Genomic DNA, 19843 nt, shown 5'->3' on the forward strand with positions numbered 1-19843 from the left:
TACCCACACGTGTGCATTGTGTAACAGCTGCTCTGTCAGACCCCTGCAGACACTTATAAGGAATAAGGGAATGATTAAAAGCCAGCATTTCTTATTTACAACTCAGCAGTAAAGTTCAGCATTTGCCTTAAGTTGTTCATCTAGGCTAAGTCCACAGCACAGGTAAATTGTGATGAAGGATGCTCTATCAATCCATTCTCATGAAAGGTGCAAAAGTAGACAGCTTCAACTAGTGTGACAATGTGGAGGGGACTTAGAAAATTACTGTACAAGTTTTTACTTCTCTGTTTCAGTCCCTTCTGGGCACTGCACTTTAAGTAATTGGAACATCACTTCCTGGTAGAAAACTACTGTTCCTTCCCAGGTACAGTTTATTCATCATTTCTGTTAGTTACTTTAAATGTGTTTTTTTTCAAGTTGTGTAATGACAGCACAGTCTTTTTAATGTTTTAATATATATTACTCTCTTTATCACCTGACCATCAGCAAGACTCAGCTATGTGTTGCACAGATCCTTCAATTCCCCTTTCTCCAATGCTTAAAAGAAATTATGCAATATTAAGTAATGGTGTTATTAAGAGCAATGCATTGAACCCATGATTAATTGATTGATTTTGCCTAACTAAAAGAAGAAAAGCACAGAGAAAGACAGAGCATTTTGTTCCAACATGGTAACATGCTGCTGTAAATTCTGTATGTTCTGTCTTGTATAGTCGACTTCAGACTGATTGTGTAACATGAGGTTAATGCTGGAGACGAGAGATGCTCTGATTGATAGGTGAACAATAACTGAAGTTTCTTATTTCCTTTGTGACTATCTGGAAAGGGATATAAGCTCTACAGCTGCTTGTTTACAACACATAAAGACTCACTGGGTTGCAGACTGCTGCCATGAAAATGAGCGGCTTTCAGTCACTTCACTTTATCGGAACAACAGTCCTGTATGTAAATGTATAAACGCATGTACTTATGCTCACCTCCAATAAGCAAAACATCTGAAAGCACACATCTACAGGCATGCTCTGAATTTTAATGAAAACTGAGGAAATTCTACCACATGCTTGAATTTCAATACATGCTGTCATGATTCACTGGGTAGAAATACTTGGCCAAAGCAGAGAATAGGTGCCTATATCTAAGGTTACCTTTGATCCATTGCTGACAAAGGCAGTGTATGAAGATGTCTTTTCACTGGGAATGCTGCTTTTTGTCCTCTTTATTTCTGTGTAGACAAAGGAAACCGAGTTGAAGTACAGTAACTTTCTGGCTTCAGGAATACAGTAGGTTTAGGAGTGGTTTATGCTTTGTACTTTAAATTCTAATTCTTAAAGAGTTAATAAAACACTCCAGTATTTTTCACCTGAACAGTTTTTACAGACTAAATAAAAACGATTCCGTGTACAGCAACTCAAAAAGTCAAATTAATTCTGCATGTATCACCAGTGAAATTAATGGTACTGCTAGAGAAATTCATTTTTCAAATTGATAGAGGAACATGAATGCATCAGCTCTGGCTGATTCAATGACTACTATAGAGTGAGACCACATTTAAAGAAGTGAAATCATGACCAGTGTTCTCCTAAAAATTTACTGTGGAGCTTTCACTTATTTCCAGCAACAAATTTTGCAGTCTAAAATGAAGCAATACTAACAAGTTTTGGAGTTGTAAACATATTCTGCAACAAATTTTCAATGGAAGTAAAAAGAGGACCTTGTACCCCAGAGAGATATGGTGAAAAGGATGTGATTCCAGGACTTGAGAGAAGAGAATGGATTTGTGATGTGGGACATTGTATGGGAAATTGGTAATCACAGCCTGAACCTCTGATTAATCACCCGAGGCAAGTGTTGGGTCAGCTGTGGGAGCACAGGTGAGAGTAATTTAGCTGTGCTCCCGGAAGGGGTGGAGCTTGACTCCACCTCCTCTAGACCTCATTTAAGGGCTGACCACCACTAAGGCAGCATCTCTTGATATTGCTGGTGTTAGCAGCACAGAGCTCACACTGTGATAAAAACTTAAATGTGTTGGACATGGCAAAATTATGGGTCAGATTTTGACCTCAGTCATTGGAATGTATTTCTGATTTAATCATATACTTCAAGTTTGATTTCTAAAGGCATTCTTTAAAATCTGAAGACAGGTCCAAATTAAAAACCTTGGATCTAATTTTATTATTTTTCACAACTGTGAGGAATTTTATAAGTTTTTCTGGTTAGGCTCTGTTTGGGAATTGCTAGGTCATGGCCTGTGACAATGACTGAGCACTAGGTGTGTGTGACTGACCCACGGAGCTCAGCTGCAAGCAATGCACAAGAGTGCCTGGAAGGGGTGGAGTCCAGGTCCACCCCATCACACCCTCATTTTTAAGGGTTAGCTGCCAAAGGAGCAACATCTCTCTCCAAAGGCTGAGATCTTCTTGAGATGTTACGAGTCTTCAGAAAGGGTAATTAACCTTCTAAACTTTCTAAACTAAGTCTTCATGGATACTTTTATAAGCATGCTTCTGTCCTAGAATTACAGAATCACCAAGGTTAGAAAAGACCTAAAAGATCATCCAGTCCAACCGTTCACCTATTACCAATAACTCCCACTAAACCATGTCCCTCAACACAACATCCAGTTGCTCCTTTAACACTCCTAGGATCGGTGACTCCACCACCTCCCTGGGCAGTCTATTCCAGTGCCTGACCACCCTTTCTGAGAAGTAATGTTTCCTAATGTCCAGCCTGAATCTCCCCTGCTGCAGCTCAAAACCACTCCCTCTAGTCCTGTCACTAATGACACGAGAGAAGAAGCCAACCCCCAGCTCCTCCCTTCAGGAGGTTATAGAGAGCAGTAAGGTCTCCTCTGAGCCACCTCTTTTCCAGAAGAAGGCATTACCATTGCCTTCCATTGGTCCACAGGCTCCAATGCGTTTTTTAGGTATCAGTCAGCATCTCATGCTTAGAATGACCATTCACTGAGGTTCCAAGGATCTCACAGAGAACATTCTAGGCACTGGAATGGCTTGCCCAGGGAGGTGGTGGAGTTGCCATCCCTGGCAGTGTTTAAGAGGCATCTGGAGGTGAGGAGCTATGAGATATGGTTTAGTGGCTTGTGGTACCAGTGGTAATGGGAGGATGGTTGGACTGGATGATCTTGTAGGTCCTTTCCAACCTTGCAATTCTATGATGGGAGGATCATCCACACACCTTTGGAAGCAATAAGAGAGAAATGTGGAATATTCTTTTTTCACTTTGAAGTGGATGGTTCTGGATTCTTGCCCCAACTTCCACACTTTAAAAACAGTTTTGAGGTTCTCTTACAGCTTTGAAATGTGACCTCAGCTTGACTTAGGGATGCAAGAGGAAAAGCATGACCAAAACTCTCTGGACTCAGGGATGTGCTGATCTTAGATTCATCAACTGATTAATCACCACTATACCACTAAATCATGTCCTTTAGTGCAACATCTACCCTTTTCTTGAAAACCTCCAGGGACAGCTCCACCACCTCCCCAGGCAGACTGTTACAATGCCTTACCACTCCTTCAGAGAATAAGCTTTTCCTGGTTTCCAACCTGAATCTCCCCTGGAGCAACCCGAGGCTATTATCTTCCATCCTATTACTGTTACCTGGGAGAAGAGGCTGACCCTCTTTCTACTAAGTTCTCCTTCCAAGCAGCTGTAGAGAGCAATAAGGTGTTGATACAGCCCCTTGGACTTCAGTGTAACAGTGTACCACAGGAAGCCACTGGCACGGATTGGGCTTAGTAAACTGAACACTGAGTGATGCTTATGCACTGACCCCACTTGGACAAGTTTCTCTTTTGTTCTCTTTCCTGCTGATTTTTATACCCTGGCAGGTCTTTCCTCATTACCAGCATCTCTCACTGTTTCTTGCTCTCTGCTTCTTATTTTGTGGCACTTGAGGTTTTTCTTCAATGAATCACTACATAACGAAAGGCTTGCTTCGGATGGCATGCTCTGTTTCCTAAGATAGAAGGGATGACACTTCTGGCTTCCCCCTAACGTACACAGTGCTGTAGCTATCTTGTTCCTTAAGTCAAGAATTTCCCGAGGCATTTCCTGGGATGATCTGCAGAGCACTGGTGCCTCATGCATCAGCCAGGCCAGCAGCCTGATGTGTTTCACACAGTGCGGCTCGGTTCAGAGTTTGGTCCAGCCAGGGCTTGGGGCTGCCAAGAGTACTCCAGTTTCTCCTCACCACACATGCCATCGGCTGATGGATTCTTCTCATTCTCTGACGCTTGGCTTTCTGCAGGAGCAAATGCCAAACGTAAAAGGGCCAAGGAAGGTAGAGGAATCGGATCTTATTTTGAATTTGATGACTTCAGAGCCATTTCACACAGCCAAACCACTTTCAGTCATATAGAGAGTGACGTTATGTAGGGAATCTGCCTCCTTCATTTTCAGGAGCTCTCCCCTTACCTGAAATCTGGTTACACGGGGCATTCCTGCCCAGAGCAGTGAGTTACTGTTCACTACTAACAGCCCGCTCCTCAGCCGCAGCTCGGTGTGACTCGTTCCGCACAAAGCTCCCCGTTATACTGGCACTGGGGGTCCCTACCCCCGCCTTTCTCTGCGTGTCTCGGGTGCCGTGCGGGCAGAGCCGCCGTGGTTACCGCGTGGTGCCCACACGCCGCGTGCCGGGGGCGGAGGGGCGGCCGCTGCCACGAGGGGCTGCCGCGTGCCGGCACCGCACGGCGGGCGCACCGTTATCCCCGCGCCGGGCTCGGCCCTAAGCCGCTTCCAGAGCGGCTCCCGGCCGGTCGCGTGCCATGCCGGGATGACGGTCGTGCCGCCCGCTCGGTGGCCGGGACCGGCCGTAAGAGAACAAGCGCCGCCGACTCCGCTCGCGTGGCGCCCCCAGGCGGCGCTTCCGGGAGCTCCGTGTGTGCCCGGCACGGGCTCCGCGCCCCGCCCCGCCCCGCCCCGCCCCGACCCTCGGGGCCGCTCGGTGGAACGGCGGCCGGCACCGCCGCACGCCTCCCGCTTCCTGCCCCGCCGCCGCTGATTGGCCCGCAGCGCGCCCAGGAATGCGGGCGACCCTTTAAAGGCGCGCGCGGCGCACGGCGCACACAGAGCACCCGGCAGCGCCCACCCCGCTGTACCGCGCTCCGCTCCGTGCTCCCAGGCGCTTCCCGAGGATATCGCTCGCCGGTACCGGGAGCCGCCCTCCCGCTCTCCCCACAGGTAAGCGCCGATGCGGCTCCCGTTGTCCCGTTGCATCCAGCCGCGGGGCAGCTCCGTGACCTGTTCCCTTGTGGCCGTTCGCAGGTCGGTCGGAGGCAGATGCTCGCCATGGGACCGGCCGCTCTTCTCGTCCTTCTCCTCTTGGCGCTGGACGGCCCGGAGGCCAAACGCACGGCAGGTAGGGGCCGGCAGGGCACGGCTGGGTACGGGGACGCGGCTCCGAGGGTTGGCACGGATGGACCGACACCTTTGAGCAGAGCCGCGCTCAGGCTCCCGCAGCGTTCAGAGCAGGAGCTCTCGGGAGCATCTCGCCCACCTGACGCGGGGCAGAGCCGAGGGCAGCCCCGGGAGGGTTTGCTGCCACGTTCCTTCTCCGTGTGGCTGCCCCGAGAGCCCCGCGGTGCCTCTGCTGCTTCTCCTCCGCCGTAGCCTCATGAGGTGGCAGTGCCGCTATCTCGGTGTCTCTCAGCGGGTGCCCGGCGCTCCGGTGCCTCCTGGCTCCTTCACAGCAATGTGTGTGAGCGCCGCACGCAGCTCCCGGTGGCGCTGCCCTGCCTGGGAGCCGCTGCCCGCACCGTGCGTACCTCGTAATGCACACTGCGCTCGGCAGTGCGCTAAGAAAGCCATGGGGGATGTATGGGTACTCGGCCGTTTCTTTTCCATGGCTTACGATGGATACTCTGATCTCTCTGCAGAGTCCGGGGGTGATGATGACAGCATCTTTGATATCTTTGAAATGTGTGGCATAACTCGCAAGGGACCTGGGCGCCGGGCACCTGGGGTGCACATGGTGAAGGGGCCGGATGTCTCCAGCCCTGCTTACCGCATTGAAGATGCCGGTCGCATCCCTGCTGTCCCTGACTCCAAGTTCCAAGACTTGTTAGACATCATCCATGCTGAGAAGGGCTTCATCCTTATGGCCACTCTCCGACAAGTCAAGAAGAGCAGAGGCACGTTGCTGTCCGTGGAACGGAAGGATGGCTCTGGTCATGTCTTCAGCCTAGTTTCAAATGGCAAGGCGGGCACTTTGGACCTGAGCCTCTCTGGTGATGGCAAGCAGCAGTTAGTGTCCATAGAGGATGCCTTGTTAGCTACAGGACATTGGAAGAACATCACCTTGTTTGTACAAGAAGACCGGGCTCAGCTTTATGTGGGGTGTGAGAAAATGGAGAATGCTGAACTGGACATTCCCATCCAGAACATTTTCACTAGGGACCTGGCCAGCAGTGCCAGGCTCCGTATTGCCAAAGGGGGAGTCAATGACAACTTCCAGGTAAGATTTTTCCCTTGCATTTTTGCTTAGTATCTTCAGTTGTGTGCCTGAAAAGTACATCATTCAACCAACCTACGTGGTTAGGAAGTTGCAGGAAACAGGGAGAAAAGATTCTGCTTCTGTACATCTCATGTGAACCACCTCTATATCTGCTAAGCTCAATCAATGGAGCTTGAAGTGTGAAGCACTAGATTTGCAGAGAGGACTTTATGCAGCAGTAGGTCCCAAAGGTTCTGGACAGGTGGTTGTAGTTTGATTGCTCAACTTATTATACAAGACTGAGAAACTGATGCTTTTTTCCCTTCCTGCCTGGAAAATTGCCAGGTCTTTGTGGTCAAGGCTGAGAGTGTTAGGAAGCAGGGCTTGCTCTAGCTCAGGAGAATGAATTAACATGTTTCACCTTGCCGTCTGTCTGTTGTGAAATTACTTGTGATGAACTTAAGTGAACTTTATTGCCTACAAACTCGTCTCTGTGCAAGTTACCCTTCTTTCCCTTGCAGTTGTTGCAGGTAGCTGCAATTCTTTCTCTCTCCACAGGGAGTGTTGCAGAACGTGCGGTTTGTGTTTAGAACAACGTTGGAAACTATCATGAGGAACAAAGGCTGCTCCAGCTGTAAGTCCACAATCTTCTGAATCCAATGATTATCAAATAGAGGCTTCCTCAGTAAGTTAGGAAAACAAGCTGAAACAGGACTCAGAAGTATGCTGACATTCAAATCTGTATTGCAAAAGAAATGTTATTTTTCTGGAGATACCCTAATAAATCTGGTGGCAGCTGTATAACAGGTGCTACCCTGGGGCTATAAATATACGTGGCAAAAAAAAATGCATTTACTTAATGTAATCTTTCTTGTCTCTTAGCTACTAGTGCAACCATTACTTTGGACAACCCCATGAACGGTTCCAGCCCAGCTATCCGCACCAATTACATTGGCCATAAAACAAAGGACATTCAAGCAGTCTGTGGCTTTTCCTGTGATGAACTAACTAACATGTTTGTGGAACTGCAAGGGCTACGGTCCATGGTTACAACACTTCAAGACAGAGTTCGCAAAGTGGTAAGTGTTAGATAAATTCACAGTATGTCTTATTTGTCCCTTGATGAATTGTAAGTTGTTATTTGAGCTTGAATAAACAGTTATAACTTTACCCTTGCTATGAATTTGTGGAAGGGAGTGTTTTTTCTATGTTAACTCCTAAATATCTTCTCTTTGCTGCCCTCCCCCCCACCTGCCCTTTAAGACTGAAGAAAATGAACTGATTGCCAAAGTGGTCCAGATCACTCCCGGAGTATGCATTCACAATGGGATCATGCATAAAAATAAGGAAGAGTGGACTATTGACAGCTGCACTGAATGCACTTGCCAGGTAAGATTCCTTGCATTCATAAGCTCTCTATATATAAATTCATGACTTAAAATTAACAGATAATTCTAAATGACATTTGTTGTTTTGAACGAGTGAATCCTACGTGGAATGGGGCCAGAGAGGTATTCAGCCTATCTTTCTTACCCTTGTAGATCTCTTATATAACTTTTGTATAGTATTACTGCAGCAGTAATTTAGAATTATACTGAATGTCACTCTCATACAGATGTTAAAAATACATTTCATTTCAGAATTTGGGGAATTCCTCTGCTTTCTTTGTAATCTACGTGTACATTTACAAGTCAGTATTTAAAAGAACAAACAGTATTACCATTTTTCCTCTCCAAAATAGCTTAAGTGGATGCTTTATCCTCAGAGAACCTCCTGCTGCCTTAGCAGAAAAGAGATTCTAGTATTCAGTAAAGGCTCTTAAACTGACAGGTTTTTTCATTATATAATGAATGCTTCTAGCTACGTCCCGTAAGCTTTTAACAGATCGCATGCAACAGAAACTTTTTTCCAGATTTCTGCTGATCTCTGTATATCCAGAGTATTCTGATAACATGTTTATTATTTATTCAGCTTTAATACTTAAATAGAAGGAAAAAGCATAAGGAAAGCATTTCAGAATATCAGTCTACCAGAGAGTGTCAGATCTTTGACCCTGTTTAGAAGTCAAAGGCTGAGTATCTGTAGATGTGCAATACAGGGCAACTCACACAATTCTGCATTTACTTCTGTAGTTTTCTATCTCCAGTTTTGTGTGCAGCAGATGATATTGTGACTTTTGCCTTCACTCATCTTTCCACCAACCCTCTTATTCAATGTTAGCTGTAACTACCTTGATAAAGTCATTTGCTTGAGAAAAAGGGGAGCTTGTAACAGTAATCACAAGGGCATTCTTCTGATAAAGCCGCTACCTTCAAGAAGCGAAACTGCAGGCTGCAGTTCACCTCTCACTGAGATTGGAGATGGGTGTTCCTACCCTGCCTGCTTGGCTTAAAGATCAAAGACCTTTAAGTATAACTTGTAGATTTTATGGCTCCTCAGCCAAGTCCACTAAACTCATTTTATGTTCACCATGTAATCAGCTTAAATCCACGTTAACAGAAAAGCTGATTTCTTGGTTCTTTCCCTTGAAGTCTGACCTTATACTTTGGGAATCATACAGCAATAGTTCTTTACTCAGTTCTTTATTTTAGCCAGTTTCTGGTAGTCATTCTTGACCAATTTATTCAAAACGTAACTACCTAACTGGGAAGGAAACAGTATGGATGGAGGGCAGGAGTGAGGTGAAGTTGCAATAAGAATAAATGAAAGGAGCTACTCCTGAATTGTATCAGCTCTAAATACAAGGTTTTCTACTTTAGATGTTCTATGTGAGTCTTTCAGTGCTGAACAAAGGGTATCTTTATCATCTGACTTTACCAGCTTTGAGTTTAGACTCTAGAGGTATGCTTTATATCCCGCTTGCTTACTGGATGCTTTCAATTCTTTACAGAACTCTGCTACTATATGCCGGAAAGTGTCTTGTCCTCTCATGCCTTGTTCCAATGCCACTGTGCCTGATGGGGAGTGCTGTCCCCGATGCTGGCGTAAGTACTTAAAAATACCTTCACACCTCTCTACAATCAGTAGACATGCACTGCTCTGTATATCTGTATAGAGGCCAAGTAGATGATTAAACTTGAGTTTTCTTAAAAACCTTGCTGACTGTGAACTAGCATCAGTGTCTGACTCCTCTGAATTCATCCTTATTATGTAAAGCCACCTGAAGTATCTTAAGTAATGCATGTAAGCTCTGAAATGTTTGAGTTCTCGTCCTTTACCTTGTACAAGATAGGGAAATGCATGTAGATTTTGAGGGCAGTTGTGTGGAATTTTTTCTTATGGTAAAGAAAAAGCAGAGGAAGGGGTTGGGGAAAGGAATATGGAAAATACATCCTTGGCATCTTATTCTGGGCTATAACAGATCTGTGCACCTTTACAGCTAGCGACTATGCAGATGATGGATGGTCTCCTTGGTCTGAATGGACTTCATGTTCAGTGACCTGTGGGAATGGAATTCAGCAGAGAGGGCGTTCCTGTGATAGTCTCAACAACCGCTGTGAAGGGTCTTCTGTGCAGACTCGGACTTGCCACCTTCAGGAGTGTGATAAGAGATGTAAGTATTTAGTCCATTCATCCTGGTAATAAAACATGGGCCAGTTTTATTGGCTTAGTGTTAACAGCAAAGTTTATCCTAATACTCTGTCAGTGGACTGGAGCGTTGACTTCTAGCTTTAAGGACTTATAGTAATCATGTAAAATGGAGCAGATAGTTGATCCAGTAAATAAACATGTTTGGATTGTGCTCCCAGATTAAAAATGGCACCAGTTTAGGTGTACAGTTTCTCTAGCAACAGAACTTGATCTATGATTGTGTTAAGGTTTTCTAATATAGAGAGTTTCTAGTACAATTCTAACTACATTCTAAGTGCTTTGAAACTGAAGTCTGGGTTTCGAAACCTCTGCTAATAGATATCTCTTTCTGTAGTTAAACAGGATGGTGGTTGGAGCCACTGGTCACCATGGTCATCATGTTCAGTCACTTGCGGTACGGGCATGATCACTAGAATTCGTCTCTGCAACTCTCCAGTACCACAGCTGAATGGCAAGCCTTGTGAGGGTGAAGCAAGGGAAACCAAGTCCTGCCAGAAAGATCCTTGCCCAAGTAAGTGTGTCCAGGTGCTAGCTACTACTTGCTAGTTTAAACAGTGAACTTTCCAAATAGGAAGCTGCAGTGTACTGGACTTCTAGTGGTCTTTTAAACTTTGGTACAGGCTTGGTAAAATCTCATAGTTTAGTTTTAAAGAAAATAGTTTAATTTTGTCTAGCAGTTGTGATCCAAGTTTTCTATGGAGCCTATTAGTGGGGGCTGCCATTCTGTGAATTAGGTCAGAACAATGTCTCAAGTACTCTTGCTACAAAAGGAATATTTTTTAGTTTGCAAACTGTTATTTTTACTGAACTTAAAGCCATACAGGTTCCCTAATTTCAACTTCTCTTTAGTTAATGGCAACTGGGGACCATGGTCTCCATGGGATGCTTGCACAGTGACATGTGGAGGAGGACTTCAGAAACGCAGCCGTCTCTGCAATAATCCTGAGCCTCAATATGGTGGGAAGAATTGTGTAGGTGAAGCTAAAGGAACTCAGGTGTGCAACAAACAGGACTGTCCAATTGGTGAGTATTCCTTTTCCATAGTCATCTAATGATTGTGGCCAATCTTAGGCCATATTTTTTAAGTAGTATAGTCAAGTCTTTAAAACCAAAGTGCTTAAACTTTGAACTGGAGTATTAGCAAAACACAATACGGCAGCTTCATCCCTCATCTTAACTCTCATTTGTTTCTCAGATGGGTGTCTGTCTAATCCTTGCTTTGCGGGAACTACATGTACAAGCTCCCCTGATGGTTCTTGGAAGTGCGGTGCCTGTCCTACTGGCTACCACGGTGATGGTATCAACTGTCAAGATATTGATGAGGTAGGAAGACTAAAAATGTTTCTGACTTGAAAGTGAGAAGAAAATGGGAAATGAAGCAATACCAATGTTTTAATACACTGTTTTCTTTTATCTCAAACTTTTCAGTGCAAAGAAGTTCCTGATGCCTGCTTTGTCTTAAATGGAGTGCACAGATGTGAAAACACTGAACCTGGATACAACTGTCTGCCTTGTCCACCACGTTTCACTGGGTCACAACCATTTGGTCACAGTGTTGAGGATGCCATGGCAAACAAACAGGTATTGTCAACCTGAGAGCTATGCCTGATTACCAAGCCGTACAAAGTTGCTTTCTGCAAACAGTGGAAAGCAAATATCTATTTCAGGAAAGATGGATTTGGTACGTCATCTGTAATTCAAAACAGAAATTAATTCATGCTTCTCCTGTTGGAGTGCAGTATGAATTATAAAAATGTCCTCTTCAGCCATGAAGAATTCTGACATTGTACCTAATTTTAAGAGAGTAATTTAATAAGCATTAATTTACAGTGGAGCAGCATGTACTTTAATGGCCTTTTGATAAAGTGTTCCACTTAAATATAAGAGCTTTGAACAAGAGAAAGTGCAAGACAGGTACTGGAGTTGTAGAGCGGAGAGAAAATAATGTATTAGGTTTTTTCTTTCCCTGTTGAAACATCCTTGATGAAAATAGGCATGTATTCTTTGCCTTCTTAGAATCTCTGGGTAAAAATGTGTGATTAAAAAAAAAAAAAAAATGCTTCCCCTGGATTTAATTTCTGTGTGGTCTTCCAGGTCTGCAAGCCACGTAATCCATGCACAGATGGAACGCATGATTGCAACAAGAATGCCAAATGCAATTACCTTGGCCACTTCAGTGACCCAATGTATCGTTGTGAATGTAAACCAGGCTATGCTGGCAATGGCATAATATGTGGAGAAGATACTGACTTGGATGGATGGCCAAATGAGAACCTTGTCTGTGTTGCCAATGCCACTTACCACTGTAAAAAAGTATGTTTATCCTATATTCCTATAGAATGCTTCTAAATGAGGACCATATAAAAATAGCTAACACTGCTATTGTTAGGAGGTTTTTAGCATTGCTTTAATCATTCCTGGTGGGAAAAGAAGGCTGGTACGATTATAAATGTTTGCTGTAAATATTCTAGGAGTAATTTAATTCTATCACTTATATCAGCTTTGATCTGATAAATATCTTTATATTGGGGGAAGAGCAGAAGGGTAAGAAGAGCTAAGTCTGGTATTTAAGTGATGTGGTCTATGGCATTCAAATACATATCCTCACTATAATATGATTAGCTACAATCATCAGGTGACTTGATAAAATCTTGATTTTTTGCATTATTATTATGACTGCTAAAATCCCTGTTGTGCTCATGCCAGGAGTAAACAATGTACTTTATTCACACTATAGGATAACTGCCCCAATCTCCCCAACTCTGGGCAGGAAGACTATGATAAAGACGGGATTGGTGATGCCTGTGATAATGATGACGATGATGATGGTATTCCTGATGACAGGGTAAGACAACAGAAAAGAACAGCCTTTTAGAATGTAGCTCTCCTGTTCCTTTTCCTAAGGCCTTCATATGAAATTGTTGGATCTGATAGCTATCCTAGAAACCTTCAGAGATGATAACTGTGCAGATTAACCTTCTGCAGCTACTGTGTTTGGAAAATGAATCTTCATTCTTAGTCAGCCATTCCCACACTCAAATAAGCAGTTGTGTGTTTTGAGATAAAAAAGCATTCTAGTTCTGTCTGCTTTCCCTTTTGCCTCTTGCTTTTCCATTCCTGCTCATGCTGCTGTATGTTGAAGTTTTGATCAGACAGTTTTAAAAAACGTTTGACTTCTTTCTTTCAGGACAACTGCCCATTCGTCTACAACCCACAGCAGTATGACTATGACAGGGATGATGTTGGTGACCGTTGTGATAACTGCCCCTACAATCACAACCCCGATCAGACTGACACTGACAACAATGGAGAAGGAGATGCGTGTGCAGTGGATATTGATGGAGATGGTAGGTGTCCTCTGATTACACCTTTACGCTGCTGATCAGTCAGGACAAATGTATAGAATAGTACCGTTGGTTTCATACCAGAAATTTACACTTGAACACACAAGATCCCACCTCTGATGTTTTCAGGACAATAAGGCTATGAAAGTAGCACTTGAAGCTAATGGAAACTCATTTTGGAAAATATGCGTTTTTGGTACAGTTAAATTTTAGCTCTGTTCTAACAAGAAATAACAACAGAAGCCAGCATTTAGTCAGGTTTCAATCAGATGCTTTTCAGGCTTACAAAATATTATCAAGAATTATCAAAAAGTGTATGTTGACTTTGCACGTTCCTTTGAAGTGTTTGCTATATTTTTGACTTGCATATACAAAATCTTCTTAATGTTGCAGGGGTCCTCAATGAAAGGGACAACTGCCAATATGTCTACAATGTAGACCAGAGGGACACAGACTTGGATGGTGTTGGAGATCAGTGTGATAACTGTCCACTGGAACATAATCCTGACCAGGTAGAGGTTTTCTTATACAAATAGAATATAGTTGTTCAAATGTGCTACAATATGCAAGATATTATACCTAGGTATAACTTAAGTTTAAGCTGACGTACTATTCTCATTAATTTGCCAAATAGTGTCAGTATTATTCCTTCACAGTTCAAACACTGACAAGGTAGTGTTCCAAAAAGTAATTCTAAAGAGAATCTATAAGGCTATTGCATGTACAGTTCTTAATACATCTCTAAAACTTCCATTTTAGCTCTTACTAAAGTAAAGAGAAATCCCAGTTCTAGCTATTAAGGCTCATAATCCAGATGCTTCAGGTGGCTTTTAAAATATTCTTTATTTTTCCTTCTATTTTGTTTTTTAGGATGATACCGACTCTGACCTTATAGGTGATGAGTGTGACAACAATCAGGACATAGATGAAGATGGTCATCAAAATAATCTCGATAACTGCCCTTATGTGCCCAATGCCAATCAAGCTGATCATGACAAGGATGGAAAAGGTGATGCCTGCGACCATGATGATGACAATGATGGTATTCCTGATGACAAAGATAACTGCAGATTGGTTGCCAACCCGGATCAAGCAGATTCTGATGGTAAGATGACCAGTAACACTTTAAGAGTATCTTCCAGCTCTTTTGAGAACTCTTTTTTTCTTATGCTATTTGGGGTTGGAAAAAATTTCAAAGTAAAAAGATAATCTGCACTAATGTTAGTGTTCCTTGTGAGTAAGGAATGAAAAGACCAGGTATTGCTAAGTTTATGAAGTCAGTATCAGGCTGGAGCGAAAGGGATGTTTATATAGCAACTGTTTTGTCTTCTGTAGCATCTGCCAGCAGTACCTGGGTAGTCAGAGCTGCACAGTAAGTTTTTCACCTCCCAGGCTGTAAGACTTGAAACTATGCTGGCCAACAGCCAACGTCTGATTGCTCAGAATAGTGAAATTACTTCTGTCCTGCAGGTGATGGACGTGGAGATGCTTGCAAAGATGACTTTGACCAAGATAGTGTGCCAGACATTGATGATATCTGCCCTGAAAATGTGGAAATCAGTGAGACTGACTTCCGAAAGTTTCAGATGATTCCCTTGGATCCAAAAGGAACATCCCAAAATGATCCAAACTGGGTTGTACGTCACCAGGGCAAAGAACTGGTTCAGACAGTCAACTGTGACCCTGGCCTTGCAGTTGGTAAGGGGAACACTAACTCTTAAAAGCGTTTGGGGGTGGAGGTGGGATGGAAAATGAGGAATTGTTATGAAATTGTTTAAAAGTCACATCAAAAGCAACATCTTAATTTTTCTCTTCTAATGCCCACATAGGTTTTGATGAATTCAATGCTGTGGACTTCAGTGGCACCTTCTTTATCAATACAGAGAGGGATGATGATTATGCTGGCTTTGTATTTGGCTACCAATCTAGCAGTCGTTTCTATGTTGTCATGTGGAAGCAGATTACTCAGTCTTACTGGGACTCCACACCTACCAAAGCTCAAGGCTACTCAGGTCTCTCCATCAAGGTTGTGAATTCTACCACAGGTCCAGGAGAACACCTTCGTAATGCTCTGTGGCACACAGGAAACACTCCTGGCCAGGTAAAGGTCACCCTGATATCCTACGCTTCTGTACTGCACTGTAACGCAACGCATGTTGTGTTTCCAGAAAGTTAGGTATGTTCAGGATTCTCTGCACATACTGCTCAGAATAGTGTTATTTGTCTTTGCCAAGAAGGCAATCCTGTAATTATCAGTAGGCAAATGGGCTTCCCCAGCAGCAGTGAATCAATTGTTTCTGGACTACTGGAGTAAATTTCTATTTACATATTTCAAAGCTAATTTAGATACAGGTGATATCAAAAGACCCCATTACAGAGCCTAACTATGAACTTTAAACATTTGTTACTCATAGAGAGACCTGCATATCAAGATAATGGTTATCTTATTTCAGACCTTCTGGTTAACTGAACTATTCTTTTGTAGGTGAGAACTTTGTGGCATGATCCTCGTCACATAGGCTGGAAAGACTTCACTGCATACAGATGGCTCCTTAGCCATAGACCAAAGACTGGCTACATCAGGTGAGCATTATGCCTCTATGTAATTAATAATCCCAAAGAAGCCAGATGTCTATTTTTAAAAAAAGCCCTAACAGTTGAGTCATATCTGACAAGATTGCACTGTCTCTTTGTAGAGTTGTAATGTATGAAGGGAAGAAAATCATGGCAGACTCAGGACCAATCTATGATAAAACTTACGCTGGTGGTCGTCTAGGATTATTTGTCTTCTCTCAAGAATATGTGTACTTCTCACGTCTTAAATATGAATGCAGAGGTAAGGAAAACCTTTTATTGAAGAGGCCCCTATATTAAAGAATTGGTTGAAGAAGCTGCTCTCAAGAAAACAGGACAGATTAAAAAAAAAAAATGTAAGAGGGAAAGATGATCCATCATTTTACATGGCTTCATCTCAAGCATGTTTTGCAGACAGAAATGGGACACCTTTTTGATTAAGTCATTCACAGTTTAAAAGTTTGAAAACACAAAATCTTAAGAATACCTCTGTCCTGCTGGTTCAAAGTATCAGGAGTCTGTGTTAAGATACAGTTCGTTTCTGGAACTGGAACCTGTAAAGAAGTTGAATAGAATAAATCAATACAGGTGACAAACTGCAAGGTGAAAATGCAAAATATTAACTGGCAAGACTAGTGTCCAATATGCAGAAGACTGACATAAAAATAAGCAAAGCACAGTCTACACACAGCCTTCTAGTCTTGCAGTTCAGTGGTGATGCATGTGACTAAGTTTCAAGTTGCCCTAGTTTGCTTCAAATTATGACTTTGTTAGGTAATGATTACATGAACTAGATTCTAAATTCTAACTCCTGAGAGTGTCAAGGTACTTTCCTCATTCTTTAATTCCTAGCCATGTTTGTAGGGAACATGTGGAGAATGTCTTAGACACAATCATGCATAACACAGAAATACCTTATATCTTAATTCTCTGTTTTCCACAGATCCATAATCACAAGGTTACTGGATTCAGAGACTATTTTTAAATGCTGGTATTGCACCTTCTGAAACATTTAGCCTTACAAATCCTGGGACCATTATATTATTCCTTCCTTTCTTCCTCCTGCATAAATGTGGACTCGAAACATTACCTGCCTCAAGAGAATGGTTTTGAGAGAATAGAAGTGAGACATACTTGCATCTGACCTCTGAAGTGGAAGGAAACAAATGTCTTGCAAATAAGAACTGTCTTCACTGAAAATGTGCACTTCAGTCAGGAAGACATTTGTTTATTTATCACAGTGCCTTGTCACTGCCTCTAACTGGAGGTCCCATGGAGTAGCATTTTGTAAAAAGAACATCTCTCTGGATGTGCTGTGGACTACTTAAACTGAAGACCTTTCATTGTGTGGGGAAAGGGGTTTTGGGTGGGAGGGTGAACTCTCAAATCTTTTCTTCGTGGGGGGTGGAGGTTTTTTAATGGGGTCTCTGCTACCTTGGTTTACATCCATTTAACTTGCAGAAATTATGCTTTTGTATGTTGCATCTTTTAGATGAAAATAACCTTTGACTTCTTTGTGGTGAGCTAGATCAGCTGTTCTGTAACACAGGACAAAACAGATATCCTGAAATCCCTCTCTGTGAAGGGAGGGGGAAAGGAGGATGCAATTGGCACACTGGATCACACCAGCTTTGGGAGAACTGGGATTTACAATAAGATTCTGTTTCCTGGTTAGATGCAGATCTTTCTCACCTTTCAAACGTTTTCTTTCAGCTGTGGTGTGAGAACACCACCATCTCAACTAGCACTGTGCTGTCCTTCAGGAAGAAACCAGCATGTGCTTCATATTTTATGGCTAGCTTCATATTTTATGGTTAAAAAGGCACAAAATACAACAGTAATAATGACATTCCTTTTCTACATGCCATAGATGCTTTAAGCCCCTCGCTTCAGAGGGGAGGGGAAGGGGCCTGTAGATAAAATACTGAAATTGTAAAATATTTATTTTTAACTATCTTTGATATTGTAATGATTGAGGAATTATTGATTTAAAAAAAAAAAAAAAGAAAAAGTAAAAATGCATCAAGACTATCCGCCATTATTACAAGTCTTCATGACTGTAGGATTGTAAATACAGATTATTTATTAACTCTGTTCTATAGTGAAACTAGAGGGTTTTTCATTAAGTGAAATCTTGTCTGGAGCAGATAGTGGTGATGTATTAGTTACAATGAGCAATTTTCCCATAATGGCTTTGAGGCACAGGGAAAAGCAGCAGGGTGGGGAATGGAATGTTTGTTTTTCTCAGTCTGAGCTCAGCATTGGCTTTTCCTTTCTTTGTGCAAGGCAGTTGGTTGCCTGGCAGGCAACTGTTCTGCAGTATTAAAACTCAAGTCCTTTTAGATGGGAGCAGTTCCTGTCTCAACCATAGAGTTTGGGCTGAGGGAATGTTATTTAGCATTATAGCAATTTGGTGTCGTGAAACATCAGCAGTGCTTTACCACTGGTCAGCAGGACTGACTTTCAAGCGGAATAACTGGCTCAGAGGAGATGGCAGAAAGAGACACACTGACTACAGTCAGTAATCATCCAGTCTTGCTATTTGTGTCACCGCACACAAATTATTGGAACTAGCACTGCCAGCTACAAAAGAAGGAATTCTCACAGCCTAGACAGAGTTTCAGGAGCTCCTTGCAGAAAAGGGAGAGGGCTTGATGTACACCAACGGGGGCAGCGTTCTTATACCTATATAATTTCCTTGTCTTTTCAAAAAAGGAAAAGAAACACAGTGAAAGTTTTACGTACAAATATTACCTCATTATTGTGTGACTGAGAAAAACCTTTGGATTAAGCAGAGTTCAAATGTCTAACAAACTTTAAAGCTACTGTAGTACTGAAGAGTTAATGCTGTACATAGTCAAAAATTCATTGCGGAAAAATATATTCCCAGCAAGGAAATAGCATTGGAAGAAAATGTCAAATACGATTTCTAATATTGTGTTATATTTTTTTCTTGACATCTTGTATACCATTGCTTGTGTTTTTATAAATTATTTTTCTCATTGCCATTGTAATAGTTAATCACGTAATTGTGTAGATATGCTATTTAAATAATTTATCATGAAATGCTACCTGTAGAGTTAGTATTTCTATTTTTATAAAATATTTGCACACTGAACTGAAGTTTTTTGCTTCCTTCTTCCCAATGTTTTTTCTAGTGTTATTTTCTAAGAACCTGCTTTTTGTAAACATTTTTAACCGTTTTCCATTTTAAAGTTGTGTAAGATGTACAATAGAACTTCTTACAGAGAACAATAAACCACCGTGGACATTTATATTTACACCTGTGTCAACTAGTGTTCTTCATCCTTTGTAATATTTCTGTAGCTCCCAGATGGAGCATGCTCGGTTACTCAGGTCAAACTGGGCTTCAAATTAATACCTCAATTATCTTCCCATTAAATCTGATAAGATAGAGCACACAGGAGGTTTCAGCCCAGGCATAACAACTTGTCCACCTGAAAGCATTTTTTAGTTAAGGGGCAGTAGCTCAATTCAGTCTTAAAGACATTGTGGACTCCTCTAAGAGTAGTCATAGCCATGAGGCCCTTGATAAAAGCCACAAGGGAAAACAACCAACCTCTGAGGGATGTTAATCATCTACTCATCCCTAGCCAGGCCTGCCTCATGCTTTTCTTTCACATGAAAGGAGACATCAGGATAAATAGCTGCAGAGGCAGATGTCTATCTGTGCAAGTCTCTTCCAGCCAGACTGCTGGTGTAATCAGAAAGCTGGTGATGTGGCACCACCTCAACTAGATGCAGTACAACCAGCTCCTCAGTCCTTCTGTGTATGTCTCATGAACTCTCAAGTAAAGCTGTGAATTTTCCTGAGCTCAGTTCTACTTGTACCCTGATATCAGCAGTACTTCAGTAAATATCTTGT

General features: G+C 42.6%; 2 protein-coding genes across 2 annotated transcripts in view; one reads left to right on the forward strand and one right to left on the reverse strand.

Annotated features, from left to right (window-relative positions):
• The first annotated feature begins 5061 nt into the window (after positions 1 to 5061).
• Positions 5062 to 19238, forward strand: THBS1 (thrombospondin 1). The gene is made up of 22 exons (XM_015864745.1): positions 5062 to 5196; positions 5281 to 5374; positions 5892 to 6469; positions 7007 to 7082; positions 7331 to 7527; positions 7712 to 7837; positions 9339 to 9432; positions 9828 to 10001; positions 10374 to 10550; positions 10889 to 11062; positions 11235 to 11362; positions 11468 to 11620; positions 12134 to 12352; positions 12777 to 12884; positions 13227 to 13386; positions 13777 to 13895; positions 14254 to 14488; positions 14854 to 15081; positions 15213 to 15484; positions 15869 to 15966; positions 16080 to 16219; positions 16901 to 19238. Exons 2-22 carry the CDS (start codon positions 5296 to 5298, stop codon positions 16906 to 16908), a joined length of 3543 nt encoding a protein of 1180 aa, XP_015720231.1. The 5' UTR covers positions 5062 to 5196; positions 5281 to 5295; the 3' UTR covers positions 16909 to 19238.
• The window catches only part of FSIP1 (fibrous sheath interacting protein 1), a 69852-nt gene continuing 66453 nt past the window's right edge, over positions 16445 to 19843 (reverse strand). Inside the window, exon 14 of the transcript XR_004307415.1 lies at positions 16445 to 16511. The gene's annotated coding sequence lies outside the window, so the exon portion shown is untranslated. The remainder of the gene's footprint in view (positions 16512 to 19843) is intronic.

The sequence above is a fragment of the Coturnix japonica genome, chromosome 5, assembly GCF_001577835.2.
Source record: "Coturnix japonica isolate 7356 chromosome 5, Coturnix japonica 2.1, whole genome shotgun sequence".
NCBI lineage: Eukaryota > Metazoa > Chordata > Aves > Galliformes > Phasianidae > Coturnix > Coturnix japonica.